We start from the raw sequence: 22,709 nt of genomic DNA, 5'->3' as shown, positions 1-22,709 counted from the left end.
CATTCAGAATAGACTGTAAAGAAAATGGAAAGGTGAGACGCAGACTGGGGAAAAACTATCTGACAAAGGACTTGCATCCAGCATAGGTGAAGAATTCTAACAACTCAGTTAAAAGACAGTGTTGTTTAATGATAGGCAAAGGATTGGAATAGGCATTTCTCTGAAGAAGATATACAGGTGGCCAATAAGCACATGAAAAGATGTTCATCAGGGAAGTGCACATTAAATGATACCACTGCATACCCAGCAAGGATGGCTAAAATTTAAAAGATTGACAATACCAAAAGTTGAAGAGAATATGAACTTTGACATTCTTGTATACTGATAGCAGAAATGTAAAATGACACAACCATTTTGGGAAACTGAAAGTTTCTTACAAAGAAAATCACACCTGCCATATAACCCAGCAATGTTGTCCCTAGACGTTTACTTAAGAGAAAACAGGGCCACAAAAGGACTTGTACATGAATATTCATAACAACTTTATTCATAATTGCCCCAAGCTGGAAACGATCCAAATGTTCATCAGCATGTGAATGGATGAACAAATTGTGATCTATCCAAATGAGGGGATACAGTCAGCAACAAAGAGGAATGAACTACTGATTCGTGCAACAACATAGATGAACATGCTGAGCAAAAGATTCCAGCTCAAGAGAATATGTCCTATGTGAGTCCATTTGTATGAAATTCCAGAAACGGAATCTTTAGTGACAGCAAGCAGATTAGTGGTTGCCTTGGAGTGGTAACGGTGAGACTGACCACAAAGGAACATGAGATAACTTTTGGGGGTAATGGAAATTACTGTGTTGGTAGTGAGGGTCACATCAGTGTATACATTTCTCGAAATTCTTGAACTGTATTTAATATGGATGTATTGGGTATATAAATTATACCTCTGAATTGATATAAAAGAGAAGGGAGAGAGGGGCGCCTGGGTGGCTCAGTTGGTTGAGCGTCTAACTCTTAGTTTCATCTCAGGTCATGATCTCACAGTTTGTGGGCTCAAGCCTGCATTGGTCTCTGTGCTGTCAGCACAGCTTGGAATTCTTTCTCTCTCCTTCTCTGACTGACCCCTCCTCACGCATGCTCTCTATCTCTCTCTCAAGATAAATAAACTTAAAAAGAGAGAGAAGGGGCAGAAGCCTCAGAATTATCAAACTGTTTTACAGACTTAACTGCTTACTCCAGCAAACTTCGGTACTCATTAAAGGAAGACCACAAAATTCAAATACCTAACAATGTGGCAATCATAATGTATAGCTTCTAATAAAAAATTATGGGACAGGTGAAGAAGCAGAAAATTATGACCTATAATCAGGAGAAAAGTCAGTCCATATAAATGAATTAAGAATGAAACACAAAAGGAAGTCAAATAACAAACAGAGCCCCAGTGACCCATGGGAAAATAGAGGGCCAACCTGTAATTAGATTTCTAAAAGAGGCAGAAGAGAGGGCAGGAAACATATTTGAAGACTAATGGCTGAACATTTTCTAAAGTTGATGAAAACTGTAAACATAGATCCAAGAAGCTTCATAAACCCCAAGCAGATGAACCACACAAAGTAAATGACACTAAGCCACATCGTAATCAAATTGCTGACGAACAATGATAAAAAGAAAATTATGAGAGCACCAAGAGAAAAAAAGACACTCTGTACAGAGAGACATAAGAACTGATACAGACTTTTCATCAAATTATTCAAGCCAGAAGACAATGGAACAACATCTGTAAAGTGCTGAATGGAAAACCCTGTGAATCTAGGATTCTCTGTCCAGGGAGAAATAGCTTTCATAAATGAAGGCAGGGAAAAAAAAAAAAAAAAATGGGTAAAGGCACTTTGATCCTTCCTTACCCAAAGCAAGTGGCCCCAATCCTTACATACTGCCTTATCAACTTAGCTCTTGGACCCTTTTACAAATTTTGTCAACTCTAGTTGTAATCTCAGGACCTATGTTTGATGGTAGGAATTATGTAAATTGGGGAGAAATTGAGTCACTTTGCTAATTTTAAAAAATTACCACCACCACACTAAGAAGCAGTGCAACAGTATGGCTTTGGGCTCCAAGAGGCCATGTGGGAAATCATGATCCCAGTGCCTCCTTTGTGTGGTCAAATAGTCTGCCCTGCTTGGCTGTCGCAGGCCATAAGTGCCAGGACCTTGGCCCTTCTTGGTACCCCTCCACAGGAACATTTGGGTCTACACTGCCCTTGTCGGCAGACTTCATCGCACTGATAGGATGTCCCCTTGTTTGGGTAAGCGAGAAGCTGAATTTGGCTGAAAACACCTTTTTGGTTGTTTTCAGTAACAACCAAAGGGGAAGGGAAAGCTCTTGTAAGGTTGGACAGAAACACTGGTGATTCCTTCTAGTGCCTTGTTCGGTTTTCCTTCTTTGGAAGGTGTTAGCCAGCCAGGACAGCAAAGAGCATGAGTGTGTTGGCAAAGATGGAATTGAAAAGCAAAGGAACAGCTTCCAGGTCCCCCTGGAAAGGTTCATCCATTCCACATTCAGTAAAAATTTCCTGCAGACGTAGAAGGGCTCATGTGGCAGCCAGCCTCCACCACAGACCCCAGTGATCCCCACTCCTGATACTCAACGCCCTGTGTGGTCCTCTCCCACATTGCATCAGGGTTAGTCTATGTGACCATAGAATATAGCAGAAGTGATGGTATATCACTTTGGAGATTAAGTTATTAAAAACCGCAGCTTTTGTCTTGGATGTTCTCCCTCTTGGATCACTTGCTCTGGGAAAAGCCAGCTGCCATGTCTTGAGGACACTCAGACAGTCCTTTGGAAGGACCCTTCTGGTGAGGAGCTGGGGAGTCCAGCCAACAGCCATGTGTGTGTGAACCTTCTCGGAAGTGGCTCTTCCAGCCCCAGCCAAAGCTTCCCATGCTTTGTAAGTTTGCAGCCTTACAAGAGATCATGGAGCCAGAACTACGCAGCTAAGCTGACAATAAATCTTCTGGTTTTAAGCCACCAAGTTGTGGAACAATATGTCACATAGCAGTACAAAACTGATATAGTGAAGGTGGGCATGAGAAAAGTTTAGGAGACTTGATCCCTGTTCTCCAAGAGACTGTGATCTACTTAGGAAGACAAATCACTTGAACCAGTAACTAATACTTCCAGATTTGTATGCTGAGTGGCCAAAGAGGATCGATTCGGGTATATCTCTATATTGGGTAGATAAGTGAGAGCTTGTTGATTGGATTTTATCTTGGTGAGTGGGCTGAGCCCTCAGACGTGGTTGGAACAGGCCCAGGATGCCAGTGGACAGCTCCTCCAAGACAAGAGTTGGCTGCTGCTTTAGCCTTTCTTTTGAATTTTTGTTCATGTTTACTTTTCAGAGAGAAAGAGCTGAGGAGGCGCAGAGAGAGAGGGAATCCCAAGCAGGCTCTGCACTGTCAGCACAGTGTCCAACACGGGGCTCGATCTCACTAACCAAACTGTGAGATCATGGCCTGAGCCAAAATCAAGAGCCAGGCGTTCAACAAACTGAACTACCCAGGCGCCCTGGCTGCTTCTTTAGTCTTAAGAGCCTCAGAGAAGCAACTTGTCATATTCTATTTGCCAAGCCAACTTGGTTGCTCACTGCTTATATTTTAACTGGTAGGAAATCAGAGTTTCTACAGTCTACACTAGATTGTTGAACAAGATACACTTCAGACTAATTTGTATAATGAGCCTTTGAGTTATGTGTGGGAGGAAAACAGGGACTAGTAATTGAAATGGAGCCTATTCATTCTGTGTGTACAGTGACTTTTTACACGTGTTCGGTCTTCTCAGTACCTTTTTTATAAGAACGCAGTTGATGGATCTTCCTTTTCACCCCTCTTTCAAAGATACCAGCAGCTCAAGGAGTTCATATTTCAATGGTGAGAGAGAAGAAGTGCCAAAGTTCTGACTTGTGTACAGTATAGAGCTTTGTTCTATAGAGTCTTTCTTTGTATAGAATGCTCACTGCCCTGAGCCCTCAGTAAGTCTCTTCCTAGCCACCTACTCTTCCCTTGCCCCTAGCGTATATATAGGCATGGTCACTCTCCTGATACTTGTGTCAGATTATTTTGGTCATTTCCTGACAGAGTATTCTGCTTTCTCTGGGTTCTGTACTTGCCCACCCACATGAGCAGTGCAACCTCTGGCTCCTCTTGCATGGATGGCGTCAGATGTGGAAAGGTGCTTATTATTTAAGCCTTCTGCAGGTGTCTTGGTGGACCAGCAAGCCCAAGGGAAGCATGCTCCCTGGCACTATTGCTGGGTTGGAGAGTCTGAGGACAGGTAGGGCCCTATGCCTCCTTTTTGCCCAGCGTCTTGTGAATTGTGCCTGGCCTTCCTGATTGAGGGCTGGCATAGGCAGGCCTGTTTAAAATGCTAAGTAGCCAGGCCAGGGTATTGTGATTTTCTGAGATTGATTTATGTTAATTCTAGACTTCTAAGAAGGCTGGAACCAAGGAGGATATGTTGTGAGTCAGTCCCAAAACAGCACCCAGCAAGCCCCTCTCTAAAACCCAAGAGGCTCGGTGGCTTTCCCTCACTACCTGTAGCTGTGGTTTTTGTTGCCCCCAAAGGAAAAAATGGAGGCAGACCTCCCTTTTGACTTGCTCTTCATCCAGGCTGTCTGCCTAGCCTTCATCCCTGCGACCACTCACTCTGCAGTCTGCATAATGGGACGATTGCAGAAAAATTTGAAAGTGACTCTTGTGACCACCATGCCATACGATGGTAGTTTGTTAATGTCCTCATGGAAGAAGAATTGGAGGGATCCCAGCAGACAGGTGGACAGAGTGAGCACTGGGAGTTGAGAAATGCTAATTTGACTCAGATCTGCCTTTCTTAGGGCAGCCCAGTGCTCCTGGTCCTGAGTCATGGTCCCTTTACATCCTTCCTCTTCCTTTACTGGTGTATGCACTGCTCACTTATTCCTCTCACCCCATCCACCTGTTCTTCTACATGGAGAAGAGGAGAAATAGCTGTGAGCAGAACCCAAGGCACCTGAAGCATCCACCATACCACTTTGGATAGGATTCCCACTGCCCACCGAAGAGTACTTCAGATGTTGTAGCTGCTAGGGGCCTGATGATCTCAGCAAGTAAGGTCCCAGGCCTCCTTAGGCCAGCTTATTATATAATAAGGTCAGCTTATTATTGTAGGGTGAAGGCTTCCTCAGCTGCTCTCTTCCCTGGCCCCTGATTCCGAGGCTTTGAGACTGGCGAAATGAAGTCTGTTGCTTCTCTTCTGCTGAGGTTCTAGTTGGTTATATACCTTGGATTGTTTGAAAAGAGAAGACTCTGGGTACTAATTGCCCTGGGTTGAGAAGCTAGGGAAAAGGTCTTAAATGTAGCTTTGTAACTCTGATATCAAGAGAAGAGCCAATCTTCTATTAATTTTTCTGCTGCGGGTGCTTATTGATTCACTTCCACTAATAAAATTCAAAGGTGAAGCCCCAGTGTGTCCCAGACAAAGTCTTCTGCTGGGTGAATGCGTGGTACTCTCACAGGAGACATGGTGCCTCTCATGACCACCATGTAACGTTACAACTGTGCAACTTCATCCCAGGTGACTTTATGCCTCTGAGATTGTTTCTTGTCCTCAAAATGAGGGAGGTGATTTCCCTTTTTTTTTTTTTTTTTTTAATATTTATTTATTTGTTTATTTAGAGAGAGACAGAGAACATGCGCATGAGCAGGGGAGGGGACGAGAGAGAGAATCCCAAGCAGGCTCTGAGCTGTCAGCACAGAGCCCGACGTGGGGCTTGAACTCGTGAACTGTGAGATCATGACCTGAGCCAAAATCAGTGGCCAGTGGAAGGTGGCAGAGAAATGTGGTGATGGAAGAGGGGGGTCACACACTCGTGGTGGGCCTGGGCCAGGGGCTGCACATGTTACCTGTGAGAAATGCAGGCTCTGGGTCTGTGTCTTCTGTTTGATTAGCCATGAGGTTGCAGAGGCTGAGGTGTTTTCTGTCCCCAGGGAGTTCTGCCTGCTGGAAGCCTTTCTCTTAGAAGGAGATTTGCTAATGAGTTAGGTTTGAGGAAGGCTTTTAATGACCTAATGTGCAAAATTGTAATTTTGTCATTTTTTAATTCTTGTTTTTAGTTTTTTTCCCCAAGTAACCTTTTTTAAGACTTTTTTTTAACTATGAAAATAATGCATGCTCTTTGTAAATAACTAAAACATTATGGAAATAAATACACAGCATAAAATGTGAAAGTTCCCTATAATACCATCCTCTAGAGAGTTAACCATGGTTCACAGTTAATGTGTGTGCTTTGAAATGTCTGTTTGTATAAGTTACTTAAAAAAAAATGAAAGTAGGTTCACACGACACAATTACTGCTTTGGTGACTTGCTTTTTTTCCCATTTAACGTGGGAATTTTTCCAAATCAAAACAGATAAATTTACTTTTTAAACAGTTTTGCTGAGGTGTAATTTACATGCCATAAAATCTGCCCATTGCAGGGGTACCCCGTCTGCTGACTTTCTAAGCATAACTTCCAGTGCATGATAACTTACATTTAACTCCTCCCCCATTGATGGACATTTAGGTGGTTTTTAAATCCTCCACGCTTATAGACAGTGCTGTAGTACACCCTTTTATGTAGATTTTGGGCATTTGTGTGAGTGTAATTAAAGAAGAAAATCCTAGGAGTGGAGTTTCTGGGTCACAGCATTTAAATAGTTGAAGTCATAATAGATATTCCCAAAATACCCACTGCAACTTTTCAAGTGATCTATGGATCGATGGGGGAAAAAAAACCACACACATCTCCATCTGCTGTGAGATCAAATTAAATTCCTACATTTACAGCCAGGGAGTATGGGGTCGGCAGTGCAGGGACAGCACAGGGTGGGAGCAGGTACAGCATGTCTCAGGATTCCCTGATGCCGGCTCGCGGCTTGCGGGGTAGGGTCCTTCTTGGACAGCCCATTTACTCTCGGTGCTTCCATCAGTGTGAACGAGGAAGTTACACTGACAAGGTAACTTGTCTCCCGCTCCTGCTGAAGGCCGCGGTCATGCCACGTCCAGCACATCCCCAGTTCCCAGAGGGCTCCGTTCACTGGGGCCACCCCAGCACCAAGAACGAACGTTCCCTCTCACCTGGGAGCTCGGGGGACAAGATCACAAAGCCACTCCCCCACACATCCCCAGGGGTCCTAACATTTACTTTTCCACCAACAATTTAAGAGCCCCTGTTTTCTAATATCCTCACCCGATGTTTTTGTGTTTGCTAATCTGGCTGAGGGTTAATTATTAATTCACATTTTTAAAACCCACCTTATTGGGGTTGCATATCTTCTCCTGTGTTTATCAGCTATTCATATTTCTTTCCATCAAACAGAGCCCTGCGGGATGGATGCTCACACAGTGACAGTGCGCCCCTCACCCTGCTGAGGTGTCGTCATTGTCAGCAGATGGCGCCACCGCCCTGCTCCCAGGGGAAGCTGCGGTCCTAAGGAAGCCCCGTGTTTAGAGCTAAGCATATTTATTTGCTACACAGTTTGGGGTTTTTTCTTATTTCTTCCTCAGCCTTTGGCAGAACCTCTGCGTAGGAGGATTAAAGCTGGCTAACTGTGAACCTTGGCTTCATCTAGTCCTTACTAAAAAATGTTCATGAACACTTCAGCTGTTTACAAACCCAGATTGTCTGGTTCTTGCATCTAAGGCCAAATTTGGTGAGGGAGACCTTGACGGGCCGGTTCTCCCTGCCCTGTGGTCGGGGAGGAGGAAGAGAGGTTTTGGGTGGCTGTCCTTTGGGAGTCTTGCGGGCAGATTACCATGTCCAAAACCAAAGAGCTAAGCAATTTTGTCCTGTTGCAGGACTAAGGGCTTGCAAGCTAAGTTTCTGGGAGAACCTGCCAGGCAGATTCACAGACCTTATTGAATTAAAAATAAATACCTGGACAGTACTCTAAATACATCTGAAGCGACAGACTGAATCAATTCCTTTGTTCAACAAATATTGTTTAGCTACCTGTTAAGAGCCCGGCACTTTCTAGATGCTAGGAATATGGGGGTAAACAGAACCAAAGCTCCTGGTCTTGCAGAGCCTACTTTCCAGGGGGAGAAAAAAAGATAGTAAAGAGATGAGAGGGGTAATAGTGGCGAAGAAAATAGAACAGGGAAGTGAGAGTGAGGGCGGGGGGCAAGGCAAGATGTGCACACCCAGGCATGTAGTGGTTGCGAGAGGCCTCCAAGGAGGTGACCTGGGAGCCAAGACAAGAATGAAAAGGAGGAGCCACCCGCTGGTTGGCAAACTGGGAGAAGAGTGTTCCAGACAGAAGTCCAGTGTGAGCCAGGGGTGCTGAGGCAGGATGCAGCTTGGTGTGTGTGATGCATAGAGAGGAGGCCCTGGTGGCAGGCGTTGGAGGGAAGGAGAAGATGAGGCCAGAGGCAGAGCCCTAAGTCATATGGTCCCTTGGCCAGGAGAAGGAGCTGCTATGGAAAGGCACGGGAAGGATTGGTGTTCGTTTTGTTGTTTTTAAATTTTCTATTGAGATATCGTTTACCTAAAGTAAAATGCACCCATCTTCAGTGTAAAGTTTGGCTTTTGACACATTTATGTGTCATGGAAGTTTTAAGTGGAGCAGAGGGTGACGTAATTCTGTTAACATTGAGACCTCTACCGGCAGCCATTTGGAGGATAGATGGACAGATGGACAAACAAATGGAACGATTAATTGTGTCTTATTACATAAAGCGTAGAGTCACTCTGAGCGGGCCATTTTGTGGCCAGGAGCCATTGCAGGTGGCCTCTGAAGCTCGCTTCCTCTGCTGGCCTTGCCCCAGGAAAAGGCTAAGGGGCAGGTGTCAAGTGGGAACCGCACAGTCCAGCGCAGGCTCACGCTGGCTCACGCTGGCTCCACCCTGCATGTTCTTCAGCTCTCTAGTGGCATTAGCGGTTGTTTCTGCTCAGACGAGGCCCTTGTTGATTGTATTGGGCAAATCTAGCCTGGTCTCTGCTCTCTGACTGGGCCCAGCTAACTCAGCCTTTTCTCTGCCTGGGGTAAATATCAGTCCTATGATCAAAAGGGCAATGGCACTGACCCACGGGGTGTGATTTTTGAGGGTCACTAGAAAGGTCTCTCTTCAAAGATAGCTTTTGCATCTACCTTTTTTGGTGCCTGAAGTTCCACCATTAAAACGTCTTGATTTTAGAAACAACAGGTGTTGGTGAGGATGTGGAGAAAGGGGAACCCTCATGCACTGTTGGTGGGAATGCAAACTGGTACAGCCACTGTGGAAAACAGTGTGGAGGTTCCTCACAAAGTAAAAAATAGAGCTACCCTACAACCCAGCAATTGCACTATCAGGAATTTATCCAGAGAGTACAAAAACACTAATTCAGAAGGATACATGCACCCCGATGTGGATAGTATTATCCACAAAGCCAAATTATGGAAACAACCCAAGAGTCCATCAATGGATGAATGGACAAAAAAGAAGCAGTGCGCGCACACACACACACACACACACATGCGTGCACACAGTGGAATATTACTCAGCTATAAAAAATGAAATCTTGCCATTTGCAACAACATGGATGGTGCTAGAGAGTATAATGCTAAGCAAAATAAGTCAGAGAAAGACAAATACCATATAATTTCACTCATGTGGAATTTAAGAAACAAGCAAAGGGAGAAGAACGAGAGAGAGACAAACCAAGAAACTATAGAGGACAAACTGATGGTCACCAGAAGGGAGGTGGATGGGGGGATGGGTTAAGTAGGTGATGGGGATTAAGGAGGGCACTAGTGATGAACACCGGGTGACGTATGGAAGTGTGGAATCACTATATTGTATGCTGAAACTAATAGTACGCTGTTAACTAATGGAATTTAAATTAAAACTTCAAAAAATCGACTCCCATTGTAAAAAACTTAAAAATGTCTTGATTTTGAGTGTGTGAAGCCACCTTTCTGTCTGACACGGATGGTGGTAGTATTTTGATTTGCTTCCCAGTGTAACGGTGAAAGGAAGCAAGGTGCAGGGCAGGTGGGTTAGGAAGGTGGCTTGGGGACTGAGAAGGACCCGGGGCGGCAGCACTCTGTCTTGACCGACAGGCCCAAGCGAGGGGCCCGTGGTTACATAGACCAGGAAGGCTAGAGTGTGCAAGAGTGCTGAAAGGTGCTGAATTCTGGGGTGTCCATCATCCAGCCCGCATGGGCTCTGACCTGCTCCTCCTCCTGGATCACATTCTGGTGACAGGGGTCGGGTCTCGTGGTGTTTCTTGAATCAGCGCCACATCGGTTCTAGTTTTTTCCTGACTCTGATAATAGAAGAAATTCTTCAGTGCCCCGACTTGATTTCCCAGCGCGTCTCCTCTCAGCAGCTGAGAGTAGTGCAAGGTAGGACAGGAACCAGCCCTGTCCAGACAGTGGTCTTCTGAACCTTCGCAGTTAGTTTTGAGCCCCTGTCTTGCCAGCCCTTAAGCATTTCTACACCTCCCCTGGGTCCCCCTGCGAGGCGGGAGGACAAGACTGGTGCCTGCACCCCCACCCCCGTGCTGCAGCCTGGAGCGTGCCGTGCCGCCCTGCCTGAGTCATGCCTGTCACTGTTCTTGTGTGCTCACCTCAGAGAGCCGCCGCACCTAGAGAATTCTGAGTGATCAACCTTTGGGGCTGATAGAGGCTGACAGACCAGGGAACAGAGCACAGCCTGACGGGGCTTTGTACTGCTCCCTCCTGGGACATATAGGCCAGGAGGAGCTTTGGAACCAGAACTAACATGTTGTAACAACGCGGGCTTGGTTGTATCCCATGGTTACACTTTAGATAACTTCTCTTAAGTTTCCAAACTTGTTACAGTGATTTGTAACAGAAAAGGAAGGAGAAAGACTCTGGGGATGCACAGGTTATACTCTGATGTGTGCTTTCCTGCTCTCTGCCACTGGGCTTTGTGCCTGAGGATGGACTCTTTCTCCAGCAGTAACGGCACTGCTACTCCCTGCTAAAATGTGCACAGTACTTTCTAAGTACTCTGATATATTGTCTTACTCTTACCTGTAAGAAGTGGGTACTATAACTTCTTCCATTTTACAAAGGGGCAGATTAAGGCCCAGAGAGGTTAAACAACTTTCCCTGGCCCCGCAGTAAGTGTTGCAGCAAGATTTTGGACCAAAGGTTGCATCCCCCGCACTAAGCTATTGCCTCTTTTGACTTGAGCATTCTTCCAGTATGTTCTGCTCTGTTTGTTCTGGTTAGTAGTTAAGTGTCTGCTTCCTTCCAGGTACAGGGCCAGGTGCTGAGGTTATAAGCATGAATAAGACAAGGTCCCTACCTGCTTCCTTAATCTAATTGTCTGGTGGGAGAGACAGACAGATCCTCAATATTGCATGGGAAATGCCAGTACAGAGGTATGTGTAGTACGCATAGGAGACTCTGGGGAGCCATGCGGATGGATGCTTAGCTCCGCTGCAAAGCAGGAAAGTCTGAGAGCTGCCAGACCTAAATGTGGAAGGATGCCTAAGCGTTATCTGGGAGAAGAAATGTGAGGGCCCTCCCAAGCCAAAGTGACTGTGTGAGTGACAGCACCAAGGAAGGTGCCACGCCCTGGGGATGGCCCAGTTTGTGAGCCCAAATAGCCTGAGTTGTGTTCCCTGAGGAAGGGGAGGTGGGACACACACTGAAAGGCTTGACCAAGGGGGTGTCATGCTCAGTTCACTCTAGCTCATGTGAGGGCGGGTTTAAGAGAAGAAGACTGGGGTCAGGAGGCCTCCCTGTTGAGGTGATGGAGATGGGCCCTGGTCTCAGGAAGCCTCCTGAGCACCAAGGCAATGCCCCTTCTACCCTTATGGCTCATTCATGTGAGAATCTTCGTTGCCTTGTATTAGGCTTCCTCGAGACAGTGGAGATATGGGCTTTGCAGTCAGAGGGCCATGCATGTAGACAGACCTTACCTGTGCCGTTTTTGGCCTTACCCGTAAAATGAGAATGATACCTTTCAGGGTTGTCATAAAGGTTAGAAATAATGGTGTGTAAAGTACCTGTCATAAGTAGCCAGTGATGGTGGCCACAGCTGCAGATGCTTTTCTCCCCACATTGACCCTCTTAAGTAGACAGTTGAGGAAACTGAGACCCAGAAAAGTGACTTGCTTAAAATGACAACATTTTTCATAAAACAGGGACTAGATTTCAAGGCAACCCCAACTTGGCTGCCTTTAGTTCCTTGCTGTAAGAATCAGTGGGCCCTTCATTTCTCCTTGAAAAGTAATCACCCTGTGTTTAACACTCTCATAGGCTAGGACTTAGTCCTGTGGTCACCGCCAGCTGCAAGGTCATTCCCCCAGCTGGGATTGTGGTCTGTCAGCTGTGTAGCTGAGGCCTTAGGAAGGAAGGGAGGAAGGGGGTATGTAGGTTTTGGGGAGGCAACCAGCAGTCTGCCTCAGTGACTTTCTGGGACTTTGTCCTGCCCTAAAGGAACTGGTACCTCTGGGGTTTTCCTACCACTGCGGGCATTAGGAGGTTTGGAATAGGGCTTGGCTGTTTATAATCTAGGGAAAGTGCAGAAACATTTTCCTTGATTGCTGGTTCTGCTAGTGAGAGTGGATTTGCTCACCACCACCCAGAACAGTTTCTTTCCTTTCTGAGCACTGGGGTACTGGGCTTACAGAACCAGCAAAGTGTGGCTTGAGGTCTCTGGCCCAGCCAGGGCCAGTTGGCGGAAGAAGTTGGCTCAGGTGGCTTGTACTTCATCCCAGGTCCACTAGTAACTATGCGGTGATCCTGGAGGGATCACCCCTTCCCCTCCATTTTCTCCGCTCTTTACACTGGAGGTGTTGGACCCTCAAAGACCCTTCTGACTCTGACTGAGAGTCCAAACTGCCTACTTTGTGAACCAGTCCCTTGCTGGCATTAATGGCAGCTGTTTTGCTGCAGACTTGCTGTTGAGTGGGGCCTGGAGCTGTTTGCCATTCGCCGTGGTGAACGGTCTGTTGCCCTCGATGGAACCCTGTCTTGGATGGGACACTGACCTGTGGTACACCTTGAAAAAAGAGGCCATCACGTCCAGGTCAGCAGTGTGTCAGTGGACAGAAAGCTCCAAAAGTGCGAGGGATTTTTTTGGCTCCAGCCCATTGGAAGAAAGCAAGAAAAGAAAGAAGAAAGCAAGAAAGTACATCAACTTCTGGCATGAGCTCATGGTCTCTGGAGCTTCCCGTGGGGTGGGAAACCTTCTCACATCCCTTGACTCATGATGTCATGAAAGGACCTGTGGTTTCCTGGCCCCAGGGAAGAGCATGCGTCTGTGATTCCCTGTAGCATGTGGGGCAGAGCCATCCAAGTTGTCTTCTGTTGTGTCACATTTTGAAATAGAAGCTAATGTGGCCACAGTGTGGTCTGTGATCACCCCCCTGCTTTAAGATTATGCTTTGGGGGGCGCCTGGGTGGCTCAGTCGGTTAAGCGGCTGACTTCAGCTCAGGTCATGATCTCGCGGTTTGTGAGTTCGAGCCCCATGTCGGGCTCTGTGCTGACAGCTCAGAGCCTGGAGCCTGTTTCAGATTTTGTGTCTCCCTCTCTCTGTGACCCTCCCCCGTTCATGCTCTGTCTCTCTGTGTCTCAAAAATAAATAAACGTTAAAAAAAAAAAATTAAAAAAAAAAAAAAGATTATGCTTTGGGCGCAAGAACGTGAACATTCCACACATTTATATTCCATATGTAGTTGGATTGCCTCCGTGGATTTTCACAGCAGAGGGTAGCGCTGTGCCAAGAGCACTGCCGGGTTCAGGAGTCTCTTCCTGTGCTGTATCCACAGGGCGGGGTGGCAGTCTTCCCTCCACATGCTGGTTTGGGAAATGTCCTCAGATCAGGAGAGGTGCAACGGACTGCCACTACCCAGTAACTGAGTCTGCAAAATCCCTGTTAACCCCACCTCCATTCGACCATAAACCTTTCTTTCTCTCCACCTGGTAGCTAAGCAGCTTCTTACTGTCTCTTCCATTCCTGGCAACTCTGCTTCTCTCAGGCTGTGCCTGACATTGACCAAATGGCTCTCTTAATTGTGTGGTTTAATTTCAAAACAGTTGTGCTTTTTATGACTCAGTTTCTAGATAGGACTACATGGTAATTGTTCCCCTTCCAAACCCCGTGATTTTTTTAAAGGTTTTATTTTTAAGCAATCTCCAATACCCAACATGGGGCTCAAACTCAGAACCCCCGAGATCAAGAGTCACATGCTCCACCAACTGAGCCAGCCGGGCGCCCCCGTCAAGCCCTGTGATTTTTAACACCACCTCTTATGTCTTCCTCCTTGTGACATGAAAGAAAACACCTGTATGTGAAACTCAGCTGTCCTCTGTCATGCAGCAAGGCTATGGGAGCACCACCGGCAAGGCTCTGAAAGGGAGAGCGAAATGGGGTATGCAGAACTTCTACAGGAGTGATCACTGTGCCTTGCCCCCTCAAGGGAGGGCGTGAGCCAAGAGCACGTGTGAGAGAAGGGGCCAGGTGGGGGCCTTGCCAGCCCCACCGGAGGTGCTGGGCAGCAGCAAGCCCTGCGGGCATCTGGGCACCCATGTGACCCGGTTAGTACACACTGAAGCCACGCGGAGGAGGCAGCCTGTCCGGTGATCAGATTGGCAAGGTTTGCTCCTGCTCCCTGCCGGCGGGGATGTGGGGAAACGGGCAGTCGTGGGAATTGCCACACCCCCTGGACAGCGGTGTGACAGAATCAGCTGCATGTACGCGACCTTTGACGCGGCGAGTCCGCCACTAGACATTCACCCACACAGGCATGGCCGGTACGTGGCAAGGACGTTCACTGCGTGGTGCACGGCCACGCCATGGCAGACCACAGAGCCTCTGACAAAAGAGGCAGAGCTGCGTGTCCAGGAGGTGAAATTTCAATGAGAGCAGCAAGGTCCCACAGTGTGTAAACTATGTGGGTGTCTGTCTCTGAAAAGAGACATCTGTCCATCTTTGGTCTCATGTGGCATGTCTCTGGAAGGCTGTGCAAGATCTGGGTGACAGTGGTTGTCTCTGAGAAGGGAAACATGACCTAGGATTTCAGACAGAAGGGAGACTTCTCACTGAGTGTGTTTGTACTCTTCAGATTTTTTTTTAGGAGAAAAAAAAATGCCTTTATTTACTAGAGGTGCCATACAAATAATCACAAACTTCTTCGCTTAACACAACCTTTCTGGAAGCTCAAAGCCCAGAATCAAGCTGTTGGCAGAGCCACACTCCCTCCAGTGAGTCTGGGGGTGAATCCTTCCCCATCTCCTCCTCTTCGGGGGTGTGGCTGCAATGCTCCAGCCTCTGCCTTTGCCTTTACAAGGCCTTCTCCTTTCCCCTTGCCTTCTACTGTCTCTCAGTGACACTGGTAATTAGATTTAGGGCCCACCTCATTTATCCAGGATGATCTTATCTCAAGTTCCATATCCTAATCACCTGTAACGACCCTTTTTCCAAATAAGGTCACATTCACAGGTATGGGTGGGGGGTCAGGATTTGGACACCTTTTTGGAGACAACTATTCAACCCACTACATTTGTGAGCCAGATTTATAGGGGAAAGCTCACCTATATGCTGTTTACGGTAGACCCACCTTAAATATAATGTTGAAAAAAAAAAGACATTAAAAAGGATATACCATCCAAATATTAGCCAAAAGAATGTGCTCTGAAGTTTGTATATGTTCATCTCTTCCAAAAGATGTATTTTAATTCAAAAATGGGTAAGAGGGGCACCTGGGCAGCTCAGTAGTTTGCACATCTGACTCTTGGATTTCGGCCTAGGTTACAATCTAGGCACCTATCAGGCTCTCACTGAGAGTCTGCTTAAGATTCTCTCTCCCTCTCCCTCGCCGTCCCACCCTCTCTCTCCCCCTCCCTCTCCCGCCTTCCCTCTGCCCCTATCCCATGTGCAGGCACACGTGCTCTCTCCCAAATTAAAAAATGTGTAAGATTAGGAAAGAAGGGAGCGGTGTTTCAGGCAAGTCAACAGTGATGTGCACTGTTATGGATGGAAAGTTGCCTGAGGGCAGGGACCCAGCTGTATTATCCAGTGATATGTCCCAGGCACAGTTGGTGCTCAGTGTAGCGGAGGGAGGCACAGGTGGGTGGGGTGGTCAGAGAGCCAGGGGCAGGGAGCCCTGTTAGGAGGCAGTCTGCTTAGCACAGGAAAGCAGTCATGAGGCCCCGACTACTTTGGTGGTAGAAATGGGGAAAAGGACACATCCAGAAGACTTGAGTTGCACAATTGGCAGGGGCGATTGACAGTTGAGTCGGAGAGGAAGGTAAGGAGTCCCCAAACAGAGGATACATCCATTCTGTGAAGCCAGGGAGCGAGGGCTGGCCGGGGGAGGAGGCTGGAGAGCCCTCACCTTGGAAATCCTGGTTAGAAGGGGAGCCTGTGGAGAGAGGACAGACCATGGAGAGGCAGAAGAGAGACACAGAAGAGTACTCAGAGCACTGGGGAGTCAGCCCAGGGAGGATAACAGGGTTGGGGAACCCTGGGACCCTCCTAGCATTTAGGCCCCTGTAGAGAGGTCATGTTGCAGATGGCAGACCCAAGGTCACATGCTTCTCAGGGACCCAGAGACTAAGACGAGGTGGTTCAGCCCCAGGCCTGAGGAGAGTAGACACCGAGAGGAGGAATGGGAAAGCAGGGCCAGGGCAGGGACCCCTGAGTGCACATCGCTTTCCTGAGCATGTGTCTGTGCCAGCATCTTCCCCCTGTTTGTTCTCATGTAATCCTGACACCAACCTGGCAGCCCCCCCCCCCCTTTTTTTTTTACACACAGTCAGTTGGCTGTATAGTAGCAAAGACAGAACTCCAAGCCATATCTGTCTGGCTCTTGGCCACTACTCCTTTTCAGAGGTGACAGGACCCCATGCCTGTCTTCAGGACACGTGTGCGTAAATGCAGAGCACCTGCTTAGGGGCCCACCACAGCCTGGAGGTGGTGGTGCACAGTGTTGTCAAAGGAGTGGAATGGGGTCTGTGTGCCAGGTTTCAGGGACCACTGAGTACTGCACACCCCGACAGTCCCTCTCCTGTCCCTGCTCCACCCCCCACTCTGCTCCTTCCTTTTCTTACTGGGGGCTCTTTGAGGCTGTCAGCCTGAGATTCTGGTGTCCCGCCTTCAAGGACCTGACCTACCCTTGAGTTGTGCTGTCCTTCCCAGCCTCTTGCCTCAGGCTGTGCGGTGAATGTTAGGGTGGATTGTGCTTTGCTTTGGTTTCTGGCCCCATCTCAGTTCTCTGCATCCTATAGAAGCACCACCAATAATTGAGCAAAACTCATCTGTCCTGTGGCTCTGCCTGAGCCACTCTCTGCTCAAGCTTTGTTGTTCATGGCTTCCCAGGGAGCAGCTTCCAGGCTCCTGCAGGGAACGGGCGTGTTTCCATGGGACTGGTGCCTGGCTCACTGTCCATGAGGGACTCAGGGGCAGCTCATTTCTTGTGCACAGAAGTCTCGTGTCTTCCAGGTTCCCACAAACCCCCCCCAACACCCCCCCTCCCCGTCCAACCACCACCACCAAAACAAAACCAGAAATGGGCAGAACTGTGTCAGCCCCCACCATACCCGCATCCACCTTGTCGGCAAATCCTGTAGGTTCACTGCTGAAGGTACCCTGCGGCTCCCACCTCTGGTCGCGCTCTCCTCCACCACCCAGGCCGAGCACCCAGTCACCCAGGGTTATTGTAGTGGCCTAATCTGCCTCTCCGCTCCCGCCTTGGTGCCCTCAGGCCACTCTCAGCACAGCAACAGTAGACCACAGCCCCCCCTGCCCTTGGCCACCCCCAGGTCACCCTGGCCACGAGGCCTGGGCTATCTGACCTCATGCCCACATTCTTGCCGCTCGCTGGCCCCAGCCCTCCACCTGAGGGCTCTTCCGCAGACACCTATGACTCACCCCTGCCTTTCTTTGGACGTTGGCTCACCTTCTAGACCTCCTGATCTGCAGTCTGCCAACCCATTTCCAGCCCACTGTCCTTTCCCGCTTTGGTGTCAAGTCGCCATCCTGCCACTCTCCACATATCCTCTCCCCTCTCCCTGCCCAGAGAATGGGAGAAGTGCAAGAATTGTGTCTATTTCGTCTGCTGCTGAATGGGGCCTGTCACACCGCAGGCCCCGCAGTACAGCATGACTGCGTGGCAGAGCAGCTTCCAGAGTTTTCCTGCCACATTAGATCTGGAGGAGTTCTTTTAATGTTTCTTCTGCCTTTAATTAAAAAATAAAAAGATTTTAGACTTTGAAATGTTCTGGGGGGGAGGGGATGGCAGATGGAGAGGAAGAAGGCAGGAGTCACACTGCTCTGTTCTGGAGAATCACGAGTAGGTTCTGAATTCTGTCTGAGGTGCTCCTACATGAGGCTGCACCCCTACCTGTGAGCATGATCAGCACGCGCACACATTCTTCTCTCTTCTTGTCCCATAGGCCCCCATGACCCACACCACATCTCCCCATGTCCCGCTTTGCTGTATTAGCACAGGTGTCTGATGGGTTTATTTTTAATTCATTGAAATAAAAACGTGAGATTAGAAGAATGTTTTAAACCATTCAGAATGATGTAGAAAGTCTACTCCCCTGATCTATAATTCCTTTCACCAAAGGCAGCTCTTGTTAATAGCCATGTACCCTTCTAGGGAAAAAACACATGCATAACACCAACATAAATATATATCCTTTAAAAATGGATATGAACAGGAGTGCCTGGGTGGCTCAGTTGGTTAAACATCTAACGTTGGCTCAGGTCATGGTCTTGCAGTTCACGAGTTCAAGCCCCATGTCAGGCTCTGTGCTGACAGCTCAGAGCCTGGAGCCTGCTTCGGATTCTGTGTCTCCCTCTCTCTCTGCCCCTCCCCCCCTTCTTTGTCTCTCTCAAAAATAAGTAAACATTAAGAAAATTTTTTTAATTAAAAAAAATGGATATAAACATGGGCACGTGGCTGGCTCAGTAGAGCATGCAACTCTTGATCTCGGGTTTTGAGTTCAAGCCCCACATTGAGTGTAAGGATTACTTAAAATCTTTAGGATACCTAAGTGGCTCAGTCAGTTGAGCGTCTGACTCTTGATTTTGGCTCAGGTCATGTTCTTAGGTTTTGTGAGATCAAGCCCCACATCAGGCTCTATGCTGATGGCATAGAGCCTACTTGGGATTCATTCTCTCTCTCTCTCTCTCTCTCTCTCTCTCTCTCTCTCTCAAAAATAAAAGAAAAAAAAAGCTACCCTCTTAAAATAAAAATAAAATCTTTTTTAAAGGCTAAAAAAATAAAAAGGGTATGAACAGAATGGTGGTAGGCATATTTTTCTGCAATTTATTAATATAATTTGGAAATCTTTCCACATGAGTCCATGCAGATTACCTTGTTGTTTTCAGTGACAGCCTAATGTTGCATAGTACCATGACGTATATACCTAGCCACACACTGGCAAACGTTGGTGTCTTTCCGGGTACTTGTTAGGACAATATTACAGTGAAGATCCCTGTATATCTTGGCACATGTTGTGCCTGTAGAACACACATCTGGCAGTGCATTGCAGGTTAAAGGGGTCTGGGCACTTAAAATTTTGATTGATATTGCCAGATGAAATGGTTGTCCTGGTGTATGCTTTTACAGTATGTTTTCCTCTCAACTTTTTATTTCAAAATGTTGGGGCGCCTGGGTGGCTCAGTCAGTCAAGCATCTGACTTCAGCTCAGCTCATGATCTCACGGTTCGTTTGAGCCCCGCTTCAGGCTCTGTGCTGTCAGCATGGAGCCTGCTTCAGATCCTCTGTCTCCCTTTCTCTCTGCCCCTCCCCTGTTCATTCCTTCTCTTTTTCTCTCTCTCTCTCTTTCTCAAATAAATATAAAACAATTGTTTTTGAATGTTCAACCTACAGAAAAATCTAAATAGTAATTTAGTGAATACTCAAATAGCCTTCCTCTGGGTTCTCCAACTACTGTGTTGCCACACGTGTTAGTGTGCTAGGGCTGCCATAAAGTACCACAGACTGGAGGGCTTGGACACCAGAAATGTCTCTTCTCACAGGTCTGGAGGCTGGAAGTGCCAGGTCAAGATGTGGGCAGGATCAGATTCTTCCAAGTCCTTTCTCCCTGGCTCGCAGATGGCACCTCACAGGACCGCCCCTCAGTCTGTGTGGGTCCTAATCTCTGTAAAAGGACACCAGTCGTGTTGGAATAGGACCCACCCGTATTACCTCCTTTTACCTTAATTCCCTCTTTTAAGACTTTCTCTCCAACTACAGCCACATTCTGAGGTACTGGGGGTTAGGAACTCCCCCAGTGTGAATTCAGGGAGTGAGGATACAATTTTTCCCATGACACCACATTTACCTCCGTTCATATGTTATGTGTCATATTAATATAAATAATAGGTTTATTACATAATTACTGAGATTGTATTTATTACAATGTGTTATAATTACACCCTGTGTAATATGTAGTTACTTTATATGATTATATAAGGTGTAATTTTTTCCCTAAACTAACTGCCAGTGAGTTGCAGCCATCCTGGTACTTGAGCATGTGTCTCCTCAGAATGAGAAGGTGCTGCCCCTCGGGACATGTTTATTTTATACTGATGAGGACAGAGGCCCCTGAGGCAGAAGCACAAACGCCCATGAAGTGGCCCTGGTCCTGACTGGGGGCTTTCCCTCCAGATTGTTTTCTCCCGGCCCAGTTTCCTCTGCGTCTCCATCCCCCAGCACCCAGGCCCTCAGTGAGACTTGGGTACTTGTGGGGAGGAGACCCCTGCCTTTGAGAACCTTTTGGGCCAGCAGAACCTCCTGGCCCCACCTCCAGATTCTTTGACGTTGTTGACATTTGGGGATCTGTGATGTATCAGCAGAGTGACAGACGTCCTTACAGTTCCTCCTGCTTGTTGGTCTATCAAAATGTCTCTCTGAACACCATACCTGTTTTGTTTCTGTGTACAGGTAGTCCTTGCTTTGCAGACTGCAGACTGCCTGTTTTCATTTAAAGTAGCAGGGTCGGTTGATTCGGGCACCAAGCTCTCCCTCCCTGTGTCCTCCTCCTGCATGCTCATTGGCAACTCGGAGCTCTGCTGTTGGTTTTCACCCACTGCCTTAGTAACGAGGACCCTCCATAGGCTTGCGTTGTTGTGTTTCTTCCTTGATACTTTTGTGACAAAAGCGACATCACACATGCAGCACTTTTGGTGTTTGTGTCAGGGGATAGACCCGTGGAGACAGTCTGCAGACCCGAGGTGAAAGTGCCAGTGTGGGCGGTCCTTTGCCTTTTGAGGTCGACCTGCTGGTGAAGGAGCGCCCCACCCCGCTGGCTGTTCTGTAGCCAGGAGCACCCCCGCCTGGTGCTAGGGCTCAGCCAGCATTTTCTCCAGCCCCAGAAACCCACCATCTACATGATTCGGAACCATGTTTCTAAAACACAATCCCAACTATGTCTTTGACTCTGCTTAGCACTCTGCCCTGGCTTTTCCTTCCCTATGAATTCATTCCAGGTTCCTTAGCCTGGCATTCAAGACCCTCCGTCATGTGGCTTCTGCTCCATTTGTCTGCCGTGTTATGTCCCTGCACCTATGAGCTCATGGTGTGTGCTCTGTCCCCTCCCTGGTCCATTCGCTCAACTTTGCTAACCTTCAGGACCTGGGTTGGCTGCCTCGCACCAGTGAAGTGTCTCCTGACCAAGGCCCTCCCAGGCAGGCAGACGTGGTCATCCTTCCCTCATGCCCTCACTCTGCCTCAGACATACCTCTTCTCTAGCACTTGCCTCACTATATGGTTGCGTGCCTGCCCTCCTGCTGGACAGCTGCCTTCGCCTTTGTCTCAGTGCCTGGCTAGTGGCCCAGCCACTAGATGGGTGGATGAATGGATTTGTCATCATGTAGAGCAAATTCTGAAGTTGGAGGTAGCTGCATTCCACTTTGTGGTTTCCAGGCCCTGAGGGAACCTCATCACAAAAGAGAAGAAAACACAGTTTTCCACACATTGTGAGGAGTCTTTCTTCATAAGTGTCCAGTTCTGAAGAGTCTGTACTGGTCAGCAGCCAGTGCAGGGCCTGGGGCCTCAGTGACCTTCACAGCTTATTGTGCATTGGCACATGTTAAAAGAACAAGTACCTTAACTTAGTAGTGTCAACCCCGAGTGTACTGATAACCCCACTTGTTGAATGCATTTTGCTTCGTTGTCGCTGTGGAAAGCCGCTGAATGGTGTGTGTTTTCTTCCAGTCAAGCGCTTCAGAGAGCCAAAGCATGAGAGACGGCCGTGGAGGATATGGTGCGTATTTAAATATTAACACCTTCCTAGAATGCCATGGGCTATTTGGGGTTTATTTGCAGGGAGGGCAGGGGGCAATGTGAGCGGTTCTCCAGAACATAAAGTGTTAGGATCCCTTAGTTGAATCAATCATTAGGAACTACGAGTAATATGAAAGACTTCTATTTCTCCAGATAACATTGAGCTTTGCCTTTAGTCTATCATCACACCGCTGGCCAGTTTTAGAAAATGGAGGATCAGACAGATATATCACTGTGTGCTGCAAGTCCCTTTAATTATGTCTCCCTGGTGTTAGATTGTGATAAATCCTCAGATTCTGTAGTCTGTGTGTGTGAGCAGAACATTATCTATATTTGGAGATTACTCAGATATACTATGTATATGTTTCTCTCCCCAAAACTAGTCTTTCCTAGTCCTAGGATGACCCTGTGGTAGCAGTTTTTCCTTCATAAAAGGAGCGTAAAGCTTCAGACACGGCTTCCAAACACAAAACTCCAGA

General features: G+C 47.6%; 1 protein-coding gene across 2 annotated transcripts in view; it reads left to right on the top strand.

Annotated features, from left to right (window-relative positions):
• Nucleotides 1-22,709, top strand: part of STIMATE (STIM activating enhancer) — a 54,642-nt gene that overhangs the window by 14,206 nt on the left and 17,727 nt on the right. For both annotated transcript variants that reach the window (XM_019417175.2, XM_053898006.1), the window contains one exon: nucleotides 22,162-22,210. In XM_019417175.2, the coding sequence (XP_019272720.1) occupies nucleotides 22,162-22,210 (49 nt within the window). The remainder of the gene's footprint in view (nucleotides 1-22,161; nucleotides 22,211-22,709) is intronic.

The sequence above is a fragment of the Panthera pardus genome, unplaced genomic scaffold (genome assembly GCF_024362965.1).
Source record: "Panthera pardus isolate Hobbes unplaced genomic scaffold, ASM2436296v1 HiC_scaffold_8, whole genome shotgun sequence".
Taxonomy (NCBI): domain Eukaryota; kingdom Metazoa; phylum Chordata; class Mammalia; order Carnivora; family Felidae; genus Panthera; species Panthera pardus.
Note: the sequence above shows the minus strand (reverse complement) of the source record. Positions and strands in the feature narration are given on the sequence as shown.